This window comes from Mycothermus thermophilus, assembly GCF_041956435.1.
Source record: "Mycothermus thermophilus strain CBS 625.91 unplaced genomic scaffold VTJ04scaffold_2, whole genome shotgun sequence".
NCBI lineage: Eukaryota > Fungi > Ascomycota > Sordariomycetes > Sordariales > Chaetomiaceae > Mycothermus > Mycothermus thermophilus.
The window spans coordinates 4443188-4460922 of NW_027191428.1; the positions used below are offsets into that span (position 1 = coordinate 4443188).

The window sequence follows — 17735 nt, forward strand, 5'->3', positions numbered from 1 at the left end:
CCACAACCCCAGCCAACTCCTCATCCCTTGGATGTTGTTGAGCTCCTATTACCCCGCCATCCGCCGTCCCGTCGCGACTTGAGTGACAAGACATCCCTCTCCCGATCGATTGCTCTCCCCCCTTCCGCCGACACACCACTGAGCTGGCTGGCCATTGCAAACCGCCACCTCCAGAGCATTGTGTGCAATAATATTTTGATTTCTGTATAGGTGTGAACCTATGCCGGCAGGCTACGCCACATCCCGCTCTTGTCGCACTCGAGGTTGAATAAAGCACGGGCGCCATGTGGAATGACGAGGACAACAACCCGTACGGCGGGAGCTTCGATCGTAGGGACTCGTTTGCATCCTCCGCCAACCCCTCTTCTCCGACTGTCCATGAATGTGAGTTGCCAGACGTTTGTCTGTTCTGTTTGCCCAACTTCCCGTCCTCATCTCATCCCATCCCGTCGTCGTCATCGTTTTCGGCATTGATGTCTCGTTCCTGCGATGCCGAGGCCCAGACCCATGGATACATACCATACAATCAGTCTCAGCGATGAGGAGGATGCTGACCCTGGGTGGACGGTTTTAGACTCTCAATATCAAATCCCCGGCACACCAACGTCGTCGACTGGAGACGAAGGTGCCCGGCACCAAGCTACCGATGCCGACAGCGACGAGGAGGACGATGCCCGGGACAGGGGTGAGCTGGTGCCTCGGACCAAACCGGGGGGCTACGACAGCCGCATTGAGCAAATGCTCTACGAGAACCCAGAGATACCTATCCTGATTACCGAGGCTGGCAAGAGTGCTGAGAATGGGAGATACATTGTTTATACCATCAAGACAGGGGTATGGAATGCTCTTACGGACATGCGCAGTTGGCCTGGACATGCCTGGACTGACCTCGACCTCAGGACCTCATAGTTCGCCGCCGATACTCGGAATTTGCGTCTCTCCGCGATGCGCTCACGAGATTACATCCCACCCTTATCATTCCACCGATTCCAGAGAAGCATACCATGGCCGACTACGCGGCCAACCCCACCAACGCGAAGCAAGACCAGCAGATCATCGACCTCCGGAAGCGCATGCTGGCTGTGTTCCTCAACCGCTGCAGGCGCATGGAGCAGGTCCGGACTGACGGCGTATGGTGGAGGTTTCTGGATCCCAACTCAAGTTGGGTAGGTTTTATCTGTTCCTGAATGACACCGAGGAGAGCGACGGCCCACGCTGACAATAACACAAGAACGAAGTCCTTCACTCCCCACCTCTCTCATCCATCCCCAAGTCCATCACGAAAGCTCCTCCGCTAGATCCCGCCAACCCGACACCAGGTCACGAATTCCTCCCTGTGCCAGGGAACTCTGCCAAACTCAAGTCAGCCCCGGCGGCCCCTCCACCTGACCCGGCCAACGCCCAGGTATTTGCGCGGTTCCCACCGGATAACAACAACCTGAGCGAACAAGAGCTGGACCCATACTTTACCGCCTTCGAAGCGTCTGTCCGCGAACTCGAGTCGCTGCTCATGGGCTCTATGGAGAAGGTGAACCGGCGAACCCTCAGCCACCTCTCTCACCTTGCCTCGGACCTCTCAGAACTGGGCGCGCGGTACAACGCGTTTGCGCTTTCCGAACCCACGCAATCTCTTTCCACGGCCATTGAGAGGATAGGGCAGGCAGCCGACTCGTCGTACATCGCAACTGAGGAGCTCTCCACCACTCTAGGCGCGAGTTTTGCTGAGCCGATGCGCGAAAACGCCCAGTTTGCAGGCGTCATCCGCAACGTCCTGCGCTACCGCACGCTGAAGAGGGTGCAGCAGGAGATGACCATTGATGAACTCAACAAGAAGAAAGCCCTGCTCGACCAGCTGGAACGCAGCGAGGCTGAGGCCAGGCGAATCGAGCAGTACCTGAGCAATAGCACAACACTCCCGCCGCCGCCACCGCGTAGGTCGCCGGGTCATCAGCGCGATGGGAGTAATGAAGACACGGCGTCGATCGACTCGGACTTCCCGCCCACGCACGGGGATCTTTCGTCGGCGCCGTCGGCGAACGTTGGCGCCCCGGCGGTGCCTAGTCATCGGAAGGCGCCCAGCGCGACGTCGATCACCAACCGGATTTTTGGGCCGCTCAGGCATGCGGTGCAGGGGGTTGTGGACGCAGATCCGGAGAAGACGAGGCGCGATACCATCACCCGGACGAGAGAGCAGATAGTGCAGCTGGAGCAGGCCAAGGTGGCGGCAGCGCAGGATGTCAAGGATGCGAGTGCTAGCATTCTGAAGGATTTGAAGAGGTTTCAGAGGGAGAAGGAGGATGATTTGAAGCGGTATATGGTGAGTTTTTTTTTTTTTTATCGTTCTTGTTTTGAACCGACCTGCTGACAGATTCGTCCTTTACAGCTTGCCTACGCAAAGAGCCAAATCGAGTGGGCCAAGAAGAACAAGGAGACGTGGGAGGAGGCGAAGGCTGAGGTTGAGAAGATTGATGAGCTCAGGACGTAACTGAGGGGTCAGGGGGGCGTTGGTGCTAGGGAAGGCTGTTGAAGCGAGACAGACGATGACATGGCATGCTAAGAGCGTTGGCTTTGGGCTGTATAATAATATGCCTGGGTTGGCCTGCTTCCGCTGTAATGGCTAGTTATGGCGATGGCTGTGGATGCTATGAAAGCGGTTATTAAGGAATAATAGATGAGCGGTGATGTTGGGTTTTTGAGTGAGCGTTGACTGGGCGTCCTTGTGGCTTTTTTCTTCTGGTGGTGGTGCAGGTTGAGTGTTGGTGGTTTGAAGGGCCTACATCCAAGGATACCTTGAGTATCTCCCAGCATTTTAATTCAAGTGAGTCGGACAGTTAGTTATTTGCACAACATTGTTCGCCCACTCATTCACAGGAACTACCTGAGGTACCTCAGGTAATTTTGGGTTCGTCTCTGCTTGGAATACTGTGTTTGTTTGGCATCGTCCCCAGCACCCCAAGAAGGGATGACGTCCTTCCCCTAGCTGCACCCCTGTTCCTTGGCGCCGATAAGATAAGCACAGGAACAGCGTCCTGCTCCAGGCTCTCGGACATTCACATCGACGGCTCCCATCCTCATCATCCTCCCATTCGCGGCGAGCCCCGTATTGAAGCCGCGAATACGGGGCAGAGACGAAATAATACGGCGCTGAACCCTCAAAAATTTCAGACCTCATGCCCCGCTGGCATCCTGCGCGCCGAATATCTCCAACCTCCCTCCGAACCGGTCCATGACGACGCCGTCGACTTGGACCCCTCGATCGCCGAAGCTCCCCTAGATCGCAACACCCATTAAAAGACATCCCGAGTCTTTGGCTTTCTAGGACTCGAACCAGGCATTGATATATAGCCACTCCATACTAGCTACTAGCCATATCCAAGATTCCAAGATGGATCAGGCCGCCCATCCCCTGCGCGACATCGCAAATCCCGGCATCCGCGCCGAAGGCAACCTGCTTAGAGAGCTGCGCGCCGAGGTCGCCGCCCTGCTGGGTCGCTCGTCGCACGGGTTTCCGGGCGCTCAGCCCGTGTCGTTTTCAAGGAAACATCTCGATGAGTTGCGTCGCGAGGAGTACGTTACCATGTCGTTTCCCCTTCTCTTCTTTCTCCTTATGCTTGTTCATTTCCCCAGACTAATCTGGTCTCCCCTCCCCAACAGCTATTACGTCTGCGAAAAGTCCGACGGCATCCGCTACCTCCTCTACCTGACCACCGATGAGCAAGGCGGCGAGTGCGCCTACCTCGTCGACCGCAAAAACGACTACTGGTGGCTGCACCAGCGCAACCTCCACTTCCCTCTGGCGCACGACCAAGCCGCCTTCCACACGGGCACGCTGATCGACGGCGAGCTGGTGATGGACCGCCTGCCCAACGGTGAAAAAGAGCCCAAGTTCCTCGTCTTCGACCTCCTCGCGCTCGACGGCAAGGCCGACCTGCTCTCCAAGCCCCTGGACAAACGCCTGGGCTACTTCAAGGAACACGTCATGAAGCCGTACAAAAACCTCTTCGCCACCTACCCGGAGGAGCTGCAGTACCAGGCCTTCAAGGTGGAGATGAAGGAGATGCAGTTCTCGTACGGCATCGAAATGATGTTCCGCGACGTGATCCCCAACCTCAAGCACGACACGGACGGGCTCATCTTCACCTGCCGCACGTCCCCCTACCAGTTCGGCACCGACCCGCACATTTTGAAATGGAAAGCGCCCCACGAAAACACGGTCGACTTCCGCCTGCGCCTCAAGTTCCCGCGCGTCGAGCCCACCGAGGCCGAGCGCGCCGCGGGCCAAACCGAGCCGTTCATCGACTACGACTCCCTCCCCGAGGCGCGCCTGCTGGTGTTCACCGGCTCGGGCCCGGGCAACCAGCCGAATTACGAAGAGTTCCCCGAACCGCTGTACCTCACCGAGGAGGAGTGGGAGCGTCTCAAGTCGTGGAACGACCCGCTGCAGGACCGCGTGGTCGAGTGCTGCCTGGACGAGGAGAAGCGGTGGCGCCTGTACCGGTTCCGCGACGACAAGAACGAGGCCAACCACGTCAGCACCGTCAACTCGGTCATGCAGAGCATCAAGGACGGCGTCTCGGAGCAGGACCTGCTGGCGGCGGCCAAGAGTATCAAGGATAGCTGGAAGATGAGGCAAGCGCAGCAGATGCAGGCGATGAGGGAGCGGGAGCGGGAGAGGGAGCATCGGGAGCATTGAAGCGGGGGAAGGGGACGGTTGATGGGTTGGTGGCGTGATGGATGGATGGAATCGGGGAGAAGGGGAGAGGGGGAGTTGGATGGATGGGTGATACCCTGTGTTTTGTATTTTGTTTATTCTTTTTGGTGTGTCCTCAAACACTTTGTAAGGCGAGGAAAAGGTCATCTGGGTTCCAGGCTGGTGGTGTCTTTATGTCAGGTTGCTTGGGCTGGCATATTAATAGGTAGTAGCAGAAGAAGACAAAAAGGGAGAAATATGGATGGTTGGTCTCGGGGATTTGAGGCTGATCTGCCGGCGAAATATGTCTTGTCAATGAATTACATGGCCTCTGGTTGTGGCTGGCTGGCGTGTGCTTTGATGTCTGGACGGTGATCCACGAACTAATTATCTAACCTGACTTCAATCGACATCGCTTGGAGGTATAATCGGAAGAACCATTCAAGGTCGGAAGTCTACATCCTCTGCTACCTCAGCGCCTTTGCTCCGGGCCCGTCGAACAGAGTCATTGTAGGGAACGGTGGAACTAAAGAGTCAAAGTTACGTTACACTCCCTCCCTCCCTCTCCAGGCGTTGATACCTCATCTCACCCATCACACGGGGATATGAATGGGTTCGCTCTAACGCGACGCAAACAGTATTGATCCCGTTACGCATGTTCACACTCGAGCTCCTGTCTGTCTCTCTCTCTCGAGACTCACCGGCTGCAACACGCCCTGGACCTCTCTGGTGTATTACTGACCACCTACTTGTCGAGTCTCGTGGTACGTAATCCTGGACATACTGAGTAGAGGCAGGGATTCGGGTAGGCGTTGTTAACCTCAGGCAGTGAGACGCGGAGCAGGTCCCTTCCTGAAGAGAGCTACCCTGCCTGTCACACGACTAACTGCCCAAGCGGGGTTTATCTCCCTACCCGAGGTACCTAGGTGAGGTAGGTAGTTTGTGCAATGTGTAGAGCAGACCTAGCCATGGCCGCCAATAGGGTGATGGAATCGAGTGAGGCTGCTTGTGTTTTGTGTTCATGCTTGATGCTTGTGCTTGTGATCGCGATATTGCCTAGCCCAACACAACACCAACGGTGATGTTGTGTTTCCATGCATCAACTCGACTCGAGTCAACTTGTATATCTGGGGTGAAAGTAACTAGTTGTGTCCATGTCCACGGAACCGAACGAGGATCTAAACAGCCCACCCTGTAGTAGCGGGTGGACAGGGCAGTTCGAGTCATCCGGGCAAGGTGAAACCAGCATGTTGTGTAAGTAGGGAGTTACCACTCCTCTGTTTCTTTCGTTTCTGTCCAAGATGGCGAGACTTAGGGCCTGTCGTGGCACATGTGAGAAGGGACTCACTCCGGTCGGGGCTTTGGCCAGTTGGTTGGTTGGTTAGGTGCTTGTGAAAGTGAGGCAACCATACTATACCGAGGTGTCGATGGGGACTCGTTCGCTCACAGTCAATCCCTTGGCCGCTCGGTCATCGCCCTGGTGGCCCTGGATGAGTCGTCGTCTTGTACTGTAAGTACTCCGTAGGTCATTCCCTGACCACCCCGGTTCTTCTTCACGGTCAAATTAGGCAGGTAGTCATCCATAACGGTCGTCGTCGATGGGCAACTGCTATGCCATCCAGGCGTTACGGTGATTCACGCCTTCCTTGAATGCGTCGAGACTTCCGCGAGGACGTACCCCCAAACACACCAACCGTTCAAGCCGCTCTGATGCTTCGGCGTATACTGCTCAAACTCCTCTTGCCCTTCTCACCGGCAGGTACCTAGGTCACGAGACCACCGTCGTCGCCATCGTCACGAGGGCGCTGTACAGACGTTGCGGGAATTTCCTCGGAGATTCGGGAACGCGGTGTTGGACGTATTACAATAATGCCGCTCGGTGATTCAGAAAAAGAAAGTGTGAAGCATGAGTTGAGTTGAAGGCGAGAAAATGAAAATCATGATACTCATCTCATCATGGCGCTTTAAGCCCGTTGCCCGGTTGTTATGGTATTGAGAAGTTTTTGAATCCCAGCGCGCTGGTGGAAACCCGTGTTTGGGGTCCAGGGCGCCTTACCGGCTTGCTCATCTCCGATGTGCGGTAATTTTATTTTCAGGAACAGGAAGGTACAACGCCCTTCCTTGAGGAGGAGGTGGTACAAGAGGGCAAGCAGTCCACGAGGCTCGTGGGGTGTTAGACGAGGCTGTGCCAGGCGTGCGCGGCTGCGAGGCTGGCTGGGCGTGGGGAGAGGCTCGGGGTGTGGGATGCGCGAGGAGATGAGCGAAATGGATTTCTCACACGGACGTGATAGGTTTGTAATTTATTGTTTAACCACATACTCTGGATAGCAATGCTTGTGTTTGTGGTATGGCTGAGCTAGTTTGCCCTGTTAATATGTGCGGCGAGGCCGAGATGGCTCAACGGTCAGATCCAGCCGCCGGATTTGATCAAAGTTGACATGACACCAAGCTTCTCCGTACGCCTGGTTGACTCGGAGATCCGTGGGTGTGGCCAGACAATCTCAGCCCAACTCAAAATGGTATGTCAGGTAAGTGTGTCAGATCTGTTCGGGAGTCCGGTAATCGGGGTGTTATACCCAAGCACGAGGCTGTTGGCTTTTGGTCGTCTGTTCAAGTCGGATGACCCCCGATGACACACCCCATCCGCACTCCGACGGGAGCTAAAGGGTGCCTGGTATGTTACACACGCGGCGCACGTGGCTATTGGGGAAGTTCCATTCGGGAGTTTCCGAAATGTGCAGAAAAAGAGTCATTTTTGCTAGTCGCTGTCCGATCTAGAAGCAGTGGTAAACATTCATGATAACCTATCATTTTTCTTCTAAGGGGTAATTTAAGAGGGAATCTCAAGGCCCGGGGGTACCAACACAAAGTACACTTTTCGAAGACATACTTTTGAGTGCTTGATCGAGACAAAAACAAAACAACGCAGACGGAAGACCAGGTAGGAAATATAAATACATCATAAGAAAAATACACGAGAATACATGGAGAAGAAAATAAGTGACAGTCAGATAACGTGGGTCCGCGTGTATGCGTTGAAAAAAGTAACGTGAAGTCTGGTGACCAACCTCCATTTCCCACCACCACCGCCACCCTTTTTCATTCAGCCTGGTTCGAGCTAGGCAACCTCAGCACTCAACCCGGGCAGCAGCCGGAACAGGCACCGACCCGGGGCGCGGAGGCACACCAACAGGGCCAGGCACAGGGCTGACGTTGCCGCGCGTGGCAAGGCCAGCCGGTCTCGTCATTCGCATCGAAGGAGTTGCGGAAGGGCTGTTGGATCGCGGGGGCGAGGGGGGTGGTGGTGGTGGAAAGGGAAGCGAGTGACGCTGCTGTTGCAGTCGCTGCTGCTGTTGGGTTCGAAAGGTGGGCTTGTTGTGTTGTTGCTGTTGTTGATTCTGAGGAGCAGGAGACCGACTCTTCCCCCGAGTCTGAGTCTGGCCCGGCTCGGCCTTCTCTTGGGCCGTCGTAGTAGTAGTAGCAGAAGAAGAAACTGTAGGAGGAGGAGCAGCTTGCTCATCACTCACAACCACAACCTCAATCCTGACCAACTCCCCTTCCTGTCCGATGGAAAGCCCCTCCACAACCCGCGTCAAATCATCTCCCTTCCACCCGGCCAAATCGCAATGCGTCGATCCGACCGCCAGACACTTGATCTCGGCACCAAGGCTGGAGAGGACGGCGTTGTTGTTGTCGACGCCCTGCTGCTGCCTCTGCTGTTGTGGTCTGTGCTTGAGATCCCACCAAGCGAGCGAGTAGGGAGCAGGCCCGTCATCATGGCCTTTTGGCTGGGTAGAAGTGAGTCCGAACGCAGCAGGGTTCTGCCTAACATAGTCCAGGGCTGTGGACTTGATGTACCCCACCGAGACGGCGGGTGTGCAGGCGCTTTCAGATGGGAGTTTGGTCATCACATGGCGGGTTTTGCCGCGGTGTGTGATGGCGAGGAGTAAATCCCGGATGTGGTCAGAAGACGGCCTCGGCTTTTGCTGCGGTGATGAGGGTGGGGGTGGTGGAATGACAGCTGGACGGGATGATGAAGGAGAGGAAGAAGAGGAGGGAGAATGTTGGAGTTTCGTTGCTTGTGCCGGCTTTGGCTGGACACGGGGCCCAGGCGGAGGAGGAGGAGGACCCCATGGCTGGGATTGTTCAGGAGAAGCTGACCTCCGGACCGGAGGAGGTGGAGGCGGCGGCGGCGGAAGGGGAGGGAGAGGTGACCCCGTAAGTTTCGGAGGCATAATTGCCGGAAACCCGGGCAACATGGGAAGAGGAACCGGTGGGAGATGCCCAAATCCAAAGGCCGGGTTCGGTGGGAAGGGTGGGAAGGTTGGCGGTGGCGGGAGAGGAGGAGGGGGTGGTGGCAGTGGAGCAACTGGCCAGGTCGACGGCCTCGGGGATGTGTTAGTAGACTGCTGCGGGCGCGAGGACACCTTCGGAGCTGTTGAAGTGCTTTGGCCGCGCTGAGACGGCTTCAGGGATGGGAGACCTGGACGGCGGACATCCGGGCTGCATGGGCTTGGTTCTCGAGATCGAGGTGAAGGAGGAAGAGGGTACCGTTGTTGGGTAGGAACGGTCTTGATATCGCGGGGGCCTCGGCGGTCTTCCACGCCAGACCCAGCCATGACCGAGACCGCCTCATAGCCAGCCTCTTCATCCTTGGGATCCATCCCGTCAACTTCTGGGTCCATATCCTCGAAATCATCCTCCCCAGCAATGTACAACTCGGTCGAGCGCCCGTCATCAGCATCGTCAGGATATTGTTGGCCGTCTTGAATCCACCAGCCAAAGTTATCTCCTTCCCCAGAAACGGTCGAGTCTTGGTCTCCTGAGCTGGAATTTTCACTAAGATGCTTCTCAACAAGCTCAGCTGTGTGAGAAAGCAAAGCGGCCAGAGCAGCTGTGTAAGTCGGCCCTGTCCCCGATGCGCGGACGACGGGTCTACCACGACGAGAATGTTTCTCCACAACTACAAGAGTAAACTCTTCAGGACCAGCCTTCGTGGTTACCACTGAGAGCACAGGCCCAGGAAATACAACCTCGCAGTTATCTGTCCAGTGAGAGACGATTAGCCCATTTGTTCCAGCCAATGGCCTCCATGGGGTGCTTACCAATAATTTGCCTCCGCAGGTCAGCTACAGATACTTGAGCCTCCGCCATGGTGGGCTGTTGTTGGCAAGTCTGGGCCTGGGCTGGGGAGGATGGCTCTTCGTTGTTGGGTAGGCGAACAAGCATTGGGAAAATCGGGGTCGTGTCTAGGTAGGAATCTCTACCATTATCCTCCACTCCGGAAGGAGAAGCAAAATTGTCTGAGGGAACGCCAGCAACAGATCGGAGACATTGCCTCCCTTCCCACCCCAACTACTTATGCCCGGAACCATGGCAGCCAGCTTCGTGATGACGACTCGCCCCCCCCCCCCCCCCATGCCTTGTTATCAAGTCAGAAAGTGAGGCTGACACCTGTGCCATACGGCAAAAATCAACCGCCATGGGGGATGGGGTGCACATACCTCACACCTTCAAAGAACCAGGGGTATGGACCAGAGTCCAGGCCGGAAGTTCCCCAAGAAAGTACGTCGTAAAGAAAATAGAAGACGAAAACCTACGGCTGTGTGTTCGGAATTTCCCCCAAGTTCAGTCACACAGCACACCTCTTCTCTCTCTGCATGGGCAAACGCCTCTATGCAATAGAAGCGTGCTAAGAACCCCCTGTTGCATATGCGCGCCGACACAAACCCCCGTCAACCAAACGTCCATCTCTCGGAACTGTCCTACACTCGCATACATATTAGTACATACCATAGTCTAACTAAGCGGCGGTGTGAAGAGCCTCGGTGACCTGCAGGCCGGGTGCATACACTCGTAGCTCCGTAATATGCTGACGTCAGTAGTATGCGCATCCATACATACCCTACCCGAGTCTATGTGTGCTTCCTGCAGCAGTCCACAAACCTTACCCACGAAAACCAAAAACAACCAAGACTGGTCCAGAGCGACAACGATGCTTTCACCGATGTTCCCTCACAGCAAACCAGTGGCCCATTCGCCATCTCCTCGCCCTGCTGTCTCATGTTGTTCAGTCCATGGGGCCCCCGCCTTGGCCCTCTCTGGACGTGGCTTTGACGCCCGTCATCCACCTGACAGCCTTGCGTTCCCCAGATTTTTTACCGCCCCTCCCCACGCGTTCTGAGTGAGTATCATCCCAAGGGGACACATCTGCACCCGAGTTTCGCTCTCATACCCGTCTTAGTCAAGTCTACCCTCAGGGCAAGCCGTTACGGCCAAGACGATACGTTGTGTTAACTTGAACGTCAGACAAACCGACGCAGGTGAGCGTTGGTCTTCTTGTTGTTATTCTGCTCTATTACAACCCAATTTCAAACCACCAGCAACATAACCTTGGCGCCCTCTCCATCGGGATCGCCACCCAGAAATGGATCGACGAGATCCAACATCAAGTAAGGCGACACCTCTTGAAACAAGTGAACCTAATACACCGGACCAGACCAACTCGTAGTGTCCCAACAAAAAACCTGCTTTGGCCTCTCGATCGACCTTGAGTGGTAGCTGAGATGCGAGGATCTGACCATGGACCAATCCCCTGTGGATCGATTAGCCCTACTTGCATCGATTGGCTATTGACCGCAGTCCCGCAGCCGTCGACACAGACACGTCTGGCCAAGTAGCCACCCAACATTCAACGTCAACAGTTGTTTTCTTACTGAGGGTCAATTGATATCTTCTGTACCTGACTCGTGCACCTGCCCTATCAAAAACAAACGTGTAAGAGGACATTGCCGGGACGTAGCCAGGCTCGTAGCCAGGCTCGTATCCATCCCATCCATCTGGTTCCCTCCGGCTTCTGTTTCCAGGTCCTTTCCATCTACGTCTTCGTCGTTGCGGCATGTAGCCTGGCCGTTGGGCACCGGACGGCATTCGATAGCCATTCAGATATCCGCCTCTCGATGCCGTGCTCGCCACACATCCCGTAAGTAGCAGAGCCTCGGGTGGGCGTTGGATGCATCAGCGAGGCAGATAGGACATCCCAACCTCCTAACTGTCCACGGCGTCACGGCAACCCCTGGCCTACCGAAGTAGGCGCCGGGCGTCCTCTGCCGTCCAGACCTTCACAACAGCCTGGCCTCGTACCCTACTCTGTATCCAGCCCCAGTGAAGTGAAACAAACCGCCGGGCAAGGCTACCTCATCACCTTCGTCCCCTTTCCCCGTCCCCTTCTCTCCTCCCCAATCAATCACTACCCCCCAATGCTCAGCCTCTCAATCCTCGCCTTAACCGCATCCATCAACGCCGCCTCGCGGTCCAACAGGCCCATCACCTTGGCCATCTTCTGCCTGCGCACCTCCGCGGGTATCTTGAGCTGCCCGGGCGCCGGCGATCCTTCCCGCTCGCTGCCGCCTTCGTGCGCCTTTTGCACCTGTTCAGCCTGCCGGAACAAGTCCTCCCGCAAGGCCCTGACTTCCTCGAACCGGCGCCAGAGTTCCTTGCCTGGCGTCGAAGGCGCGGGGGATGCTGCCTTGTTCGCGGCCGCCCCGGCGGCTGCGGACGCAGTAGCAGGAACAAGATCCGCGGCGGCTTCCGGCCCCAGAATGCTGCTCCCCAACGTCCTGACCTCCTCGGCCCAAGCCTTCTCGCGGTCGCTCAGCTCGCGGCAAGCAGCCTGTCCCAGCCGGCGTCGCAGCTTGTCCATCCGGGCTTGTAGCTCCTCCTGGCGTTTCTGGATCTGTTTCAGCCGCTCCTTAGTAAGCTGGTCTTGCGACACGGGAGTTTCGTCCCCTGACTCCTCTCCGGTGATGACGTCAACGATGCGTTTATTCTGGTTCGCCTTGGCGATCTGCTCGCGCAGCTCGCCCTGCAGCATCTGGCACTTGCGGAACAACTCGGCGACCGCATTATTGATGTTTTCGACTTCGGTGGAGATGACCTTGTGAGCCTCGGTAAACACCTCCAGAGTCGCCATTGAGAGGCGGACTTCTTGCTGCAGCAGCGGACGCCGCCGGCCCGTCTTGAGGTAGTCGATCCACTGCGGTAGGGCGCTGCGCTGGTCGAGGGCTTCGGATGGGTGGAAGAGCGGGCGAGGTTCCCAGGCGACCTCGGGCGGCGGGAAGTCCAAATCGTCAGGGAGAGATGCCGGGAGCTCCTTGGGCGTGTCGGCCGGTTCGGGCGTGTCGAAAAACAGCGCCACGGGGCCGCGAGGGCCAGCAGACAGGACCAGATGGCCCAGCTCGGGCTCCTTGATGACCGTAGCTGCCGCAAGGGCGTGCTGGCCGCGGGACTGCGTGTAGATGCGCTCACGCTCCGAGCCTTGGCCTTTGGTGAGCAGATCGATGCGGAACTCTGCTCCGGCATCCGACGCGCCTTCCAGCTCACTCTCCAGGCGGAACACCCATGGCGCCAAGGACACCGAAGTGATACCGGCAGGGTGGGTAACGTAGAAAGCGTAGCGTGACGTAGGATCCTCGCTGAACATGGGCCAGCTGTCCAGGGTCACCTCGACCGGCTTGAGCGTGTCGAAAGTTTGGAAAGTCAGCAGCGACGGGGTCGTAGTCGGAACAGCGAAAGACTTCGCTGCGTGCTTAGACCGAGGCGGAAGCCACTGCGCCTCCACGCCCTCCACATCCAGACAGATCTTGACCTGCCCGCTGGTGGAAAGGAGGCAAACAACCGTCAGTGACAACCCGTTCCCATCCCCATCTAGCTCTACCTCTTGGTCGTCCTCCCCAAACATCAAATCCTCCACATCAGCCTTCGGCCCAATGACGTAGATGTCCTTAAGCTCCACCTCGTCATCCTGCTCGTCGTCGGGATTCAGATCAAACTCAAAGGGGCCTTGGAGCTTCGGGACCACGCCAGGCCGCGACGGCCGGGAGTACACCTCGATGGTCTCGCCCCAATATCCTTTGCCTTCCACAAGTTTGGGATCCTGATTATCAAGGTCCGACATCCACTCGAGCTGTTGCTGGGCCAGGCGCCGAGCCTCGGGGGTAGCTTCGGGGTCGTCCTCCACCGCCGCGACGCGCGCCACGACCGAAACGGACAGCGACGGAATCAACGTTGGCGGCGGCGCCCAGCGCTGGGGAAGAAGTGGGCACAATGCATAGACATCGCCGCTCGTCATGGCCAACCAAAGGGTCATAGGGGCCCAGCCTCCAGAGCCGCGGGAGGGAAAGCAAGCTGCAGCGACTTCCATGTCGAAAGCATCAGGCGAAAAGCTCTTGTTCGTAGCGGTAACCGAAGCGGCGAAGTCTTGGTCCAGATACGTGCCGTCGGCCAGCTTCTTGAGATCAATGGCGAGCGTGGCTTGGTCGAAGGTCCACCGGTCGGTGGTCGAGAGTTCCCAAATGCGCACGACAGCATCCTCCGTCACTGTAACAAGAGCGGTCCCGTTCACACCGAGCGGGTGCCACAGCGCAGAGACGACGGCGGAGCGCGACGTGACGTGAGTCGTGGGCCCGAGAGTGTAGAATTTGAGCTTGAGCGGTGTGGAAGCGTCTTCGGTGGTGAGGTGGGTTCTGTCAGGCAGGATGCAGATGTGAACGGTATGGGATGTGAGGACGGCCATCAAGTCTTGGTTGGGTGAGATGATCAGCTGGCGGATCTCGTCGGCGACAGGCGCTTTTATCACCTGGAGGCAAACGTCTGTGTTAGCGAGAGAAGGGCATGCGACCGACCGTTTCCCAGTTTAAGAGAAACTCACCCTGTACCCATCCGGGCCAGAGACACCATCGAGATTGGGCGAGCCATCGGCGGCGCCCTTCTTGCGTTCTGGAGAAGGGGAACGGCCGGATTGGTCTGCCTCCCAGAAGTTCCTGAGCAAGGCTAGATCACCCCATCGGATTTGCTTGCCGACAGCAACGAAGACCTCGGTGCCGCGGCGTGCGATGGTGCGGCGCGGACCTGGCTTTGCCTTCTTATTGTACAAGCCAGTCGGTGGCCTCACATCGTCGCCGGGCAGCTCAAACAGCTTGTAGCCCTTGGAGGGCTCGTTGAGCCAGCTCGGGGCGAAGCTCTTGATCTTGGGCATCGGCTCTGGTGGTTCGGGTGATGGGAGTCGATTTCAACGGAACATCAAGCAATGTCAAGCAATGCCGGCCGGTGTCATTCCACGATTTGAATTGTTGCCCGGCGAGTGTGGTGCGAGCTCGGAGGTGTGTTGCCGGGGGAAGTTTTCGGTTTTGGCAGAGGCTGGGAAACTGTTGCTTTGGATGGACGGGAGCTTTGCTTAGCGCGTTTCTTTCACACGGGCGTTGGCGTAACGCAGCTGAAAGTTACGGGGCCGGAGCATGCTGTCGACGGCCGTGTGGGTCCTGCAGGTCTCCCCTGAGCTCCAAAATATCCCTGTCGCTGCAGCGGCGAGAGCCGCTGTTGCCCGGTTGGGAAGCATTGAGACGGTAACATTCGTAAGTAACAGTGACACGAGGCGAAACGCGGCAGCCTTCCGGAAACTTGGATTTCAATCAACAACATCCAACATCAACAACCATTTCCAGATTCCACAACCAACACCAAGAATCAACCATGAGAGGACCACGAGGCACTGTCGAGCGGCTCGACCAGCCGAGCGCATACTTTAGCAACCGGGTGAGCTTCCGAGACGTCCGCAATTGATGGAATCGCATCATCTCCCGAATATGTCTGAACTAAAGCTAACACGGATGGATCACGGACCTCTGCATCGCAACAGAACAAGCGCCGGAGGTTGGAGAAGGAGGCCGGGATTAATAAGGACGGCGAGAACAATGGCGACGCCAACAACAACACTAACAACGAGCCCGAGGAGGATCCGCTGAAGAATGCGACCACCCTCTACGTCGGCAATCTGTAAGCAACCTTTCAGCTCCTTCAACCCTCCGGTCCCCCCGCCATTAACCACTCTCGCCACATCCCAATTCTAACCGCCTTCTTCCCTACAGCTCCTTCTACACGACCGAAGAGCAAGTCTACGAGCTCTTCTCCAAATGCGGCGAGATCAAGCGCCTCATCATGGGGCTGGACCGGTTTCAGAAGACGCCGTGCGGCTTCTGCTTCGTCGAGTATTACACGCACCAGGACGCGCTGGACTGCATGAAGTACATTGGCGGTACCAAACTGGACGAGCGCATCATCCGCACCGACCTGGACCCGGGCTTTACCGAGGGCCGCCAGTACGGCCGCGGCAAGTCGGGCGGCCAGGTGCGCGACGAGTACCGCGAGGATTACGACGAGGGCCGTGGCGGCCTGGGCCGGGCGATTCAGCTGGCCAAGCAGAGGGAGCGGGAGTCGAGGCAGTATAATGATGACGACTATGGCAGGTTGAAATAGGCGCGAGACTGGGAGATGGGGAAAGGGGTTGGTGATGATGGAGTTGAGGATAGGTAGGGTCCTGCTTGATCCCGCGCGCTGGATAGTGCAGATTCCGGGTCCAGCGGCGAGAAGAGGTGGAAATTTCAGATACCCAAGTCACAAAACGCAGATCAACAAGGCAATGGTTGATGCTTTCGCAGTGCATCAAACCACGCCTTTGGTCTTCTTGATCGTAGGTTGCCGTGGATATGATACATATCCCCCAAACGCCGTTTATTCCATTGGTATTGGTACAAAGCATATACACCCATCCCAACTGTCCATCCATGCCGTTTTTGTCGTCGTTTAAAAACCAGGCGGGTTGACTCTCTGCGACACGCGAGTCCACTTGGGAAGTTCTGCAAGCAAGAAGGGTACTCGTCAGCTGTCTTCCCTTCACCTCCTCATCATCCCAAACCACGGGCAAGAATGGCAACGCACTATGAATGCCCTTGCGGTACCGTTTCGCGTACCGGTCGAACATGGTGTACTTGTCGCGCGGCAGCATCTCGGCCTCGGTGGGCATCTCGGCCTTCCACCGCTCCAGCGACTTGAGCGTCTCTCCCTTCTTGGCCAGCGCGTTGCTCAGCGTCTCGACCACCTTGTCCACCGCCCGTAGCCTCTTCCTTTGCCGGGCCTTTTGCGTGGGCGACAAGCGCCAGGGGATTTTCCTGTGGAGGGAGAGGGTTAGCATTTGTCGACCTGCTGAGGAACGCTGGCTGGCAAGCAACGGGGAACGAACCATAATAACCCCCCGCTCAACGCATTGGTAATCCTAAATGGCCCGAACATGATTGCTAAGGATTGGATATATCAGAAGCAGGTCGGGGATCGGGCGAGGGTGGATTGATATCGGGAGTCGGGTCCGGGGAGCAGTCAGTCAAGCAATCAAGGTCCCGATCCGAAAAATCGCTGCGGCTCTTCGGCGGCAGAGTGCCAAGCCCAATCACGCCCCGCAGTTCTGGCTCCACACCGGACCGGGGTGTGGCCGCTGGACATCCAAGCTCCAACTGCTCCGAGAGACGAACGTCACCTCCTGCTGGCCGCTGTTGAAGTGCGCAACAACACCAGACGAAGTCGAACTATGATTCCTCGAGAAAACCCACAAGTTTACAGCAGCACGGCGCATACAAATGATTGAGAGATAATCACACCAAATCATTCAACACCACTAATCCATCGGGCTCTTCTTCCACTCTCCGGGCCATTCCACCCTTCATCCATCCCGCCTCGATCAACATCCACATCCCATCTCCCCCCGTCCATCGCGCCTCAACCATCCAACCCAACCACCACCACCACAACCGCCGCCGCCGACCCCAACTCCGACTTAAGAATTAGCAATCAAGAAAAGAAAAGAAAACCATCAACAATGAGCTACTACTTCGCCATAATCGGCACCCAAGACAACCCCCTCTTCGAACACGAGTTCGGCACCAGCAAGCAAGGCGGCGACGGCCAGCCGCGCTTCGGCGAGCAGGCGCGCTACCTGAACCAGTTTGTGCTGCACAGCAGCCTGGACATTGTCGAGGAGGTGCAGTGGACGACAGGCCAGTTGTATGTTTAAGCTCCCCCCTTTCACCTCCTGTCTTCATCTTCCACTCTCTCCAGACCGACTTCCTGTCTGGATCTCTGTCCCTCTCTCCCTCTCCTTTCAACCCAACAACAACCCACCGCAAACCACCTGCCCGAACCCCAGGGGAATTGGGGT

At 56.9% G+C, this 17735-nt stretch overlaps 9 protein-coding genes across 9 annotated transcripts in view; 5 read left to right on the plus strand and 4 right to left on the minus strand.

Annotated features, from left to right (window-relative positions):
* Positions 1–284: 284 nt before the first annotated feature.
* VTJ04DRAFT_3813 (uncharacterized protein) lies at positions 285–2485 on the plus strand (the record flags this gene model as incomplete). Its single annotated transcript, XM_069361755.1, has 5 exons — positions 285–384; positions 575–834; positions 900–1166; positions 1232–2317; positions 2384–2485. The coding sequence occupies 5 exons, from the start codon at positions 285–287 to the stop codon at positions 2483–2485; spliced, it is 1815 nt and encodes a 604-aa protein (XP_069222334.1).
* Positions 2486–2553: 68 nt separating this feature from the next.
* On the minus strand, positions 2554–2808 carry VTJ04DRAFT_3814 (uncharacterized protein; the record flags this gene model as incomplete). The annotated part of the gene is made up of 1 exon (XM_069361756.1): positions 2554–2808. One exon carries the CDS (start codon positions 2806–2808, stop codon positions 2554–2556), a length of 255 nt encoding a protein of 84 aa, XP_069222335.1.
* A 577-nt stretch (positions 2809–3385) lies between these two features.
* On the plus strand, positions 3386–4693 carry VTJ04DRAFT_3815 (uncharacterized protein; the record flags this gene model as incomplete). Its single annotated transcript, XM_069361757.1, has 2 exons — positions 3386–3567; positions 3655–4693. 2 exons carry the CDS (start codon positions 3386–3388, stop codon positions 4691–4693), a joined length of 1221 nt encoding a protein of 406 aa, XP_069222336.1.
* Positions 4694–7818: 3125 nt separating this feature from the next.
* VTJ04DRAFT_3816 (uncharacterized protein) lies at positions 7819–9919 on the minus strand (the record flags this gene model as incomplete). The annotated part of the gene is made up of 2 exons (XM_069361758.1): positions 7819–9734; positions 9796–9919. The coding sequence occupies 2 exons, from the start codon at positions 9917–9919 to the stop codon at positions 7819–7821; spliced, it is 2040 nt and encodes a 679-aa protein (XP_069222337.1).
* Positions 9920–10767: 848 nt separating this feature from the next.
* VTJ04DRAFT_3817 (uncharacterized protein) lies at positions 10768–11858 on the plus strand (the record flags this gene model as incomplete). The annotated part of the gene is made up of 4 exons (XM_069361759.1): positions 10768–10874; positions 10935–10958; positions 11493–11672; positions 11783–11858. 4 exons carry the CDS (start codon positions 10768–10770, stop codon positions 11856–11858), a joined length of 387 nt encoding a protein of 128 aa, XP_069222338.1.
* An 81-nt stretch (positions 11859–11939) lies between these two features.
* Positions 11940–14726, minus strand: VTJ04DRAFT_3818 (uncharacterized protein; the record flags this gene model as incomplete). Its single annotated transcript, XM_069361760.1, has 2 exons — positions 11940–14327; positions 14400–14726. 2 exons carry the CDS (start codon positions 14724–14726, stop codon positions 11940–11942), a joined length of 2715 nt encoding a protein of 904 aa, XP_069222339.1.
* A 494-nt stretch (positions 14727–15220) lies between these two features.
* On the plus strand, positions 15221–16003 carry VTJ04DRAFT_3819 (uncharacterized protein; the record flags this gene model as incomplete). Its single annotated transcript, XM_069361761.1, has 3 exons — positions 15221–15283; positions 15387–15523; positions 15616–16003. 3 exons carry the CDS (start codon positions 15221–15223, stop codon positions 16001–16003), a joined length of 588 nt encoding a protein of 195 aa, XP_069222340.1.
* A 327-nt stretch (positions 16004–16330) lies between these two features.
* VTJ04DRAFT_3820 (mitochondrial 54S ribosomal protein mL60) lies at positions 16331–16816 on the minus strand (the record flags this gene model as incomplete). Its single annotated transcript, XM_069361763.1, has 3 exons — positions 16331–16383; positions 16466–16695; positions 16767–16816. 3 exons carry the CDS (start codon positions 16814–16816, stop codon positions 16331–16333), a joined length of 333 nt encoding a protein of 110 aa, XP_069222341.1.
* A 580-nt stretch (positions 16817–17396) lies between these two features.
* The window catches only part of VTJ04DRAFT_3821 (uncharacterized protein), a gene marked incomplete at both ends in the record, with an annotated part of 888 nt that continues 549 nt past the window's right edge, over positions 17397–17735 (plus strand). The window contains one exon of the mRNA XM_069361764.1: positions 17397–17581. Coding sequence (XP_069222342.1) covers positions 17397–17581 — 185 coding nt within the window. The remainder of the gene's footprint in view (positions 17582–17735) is intronic.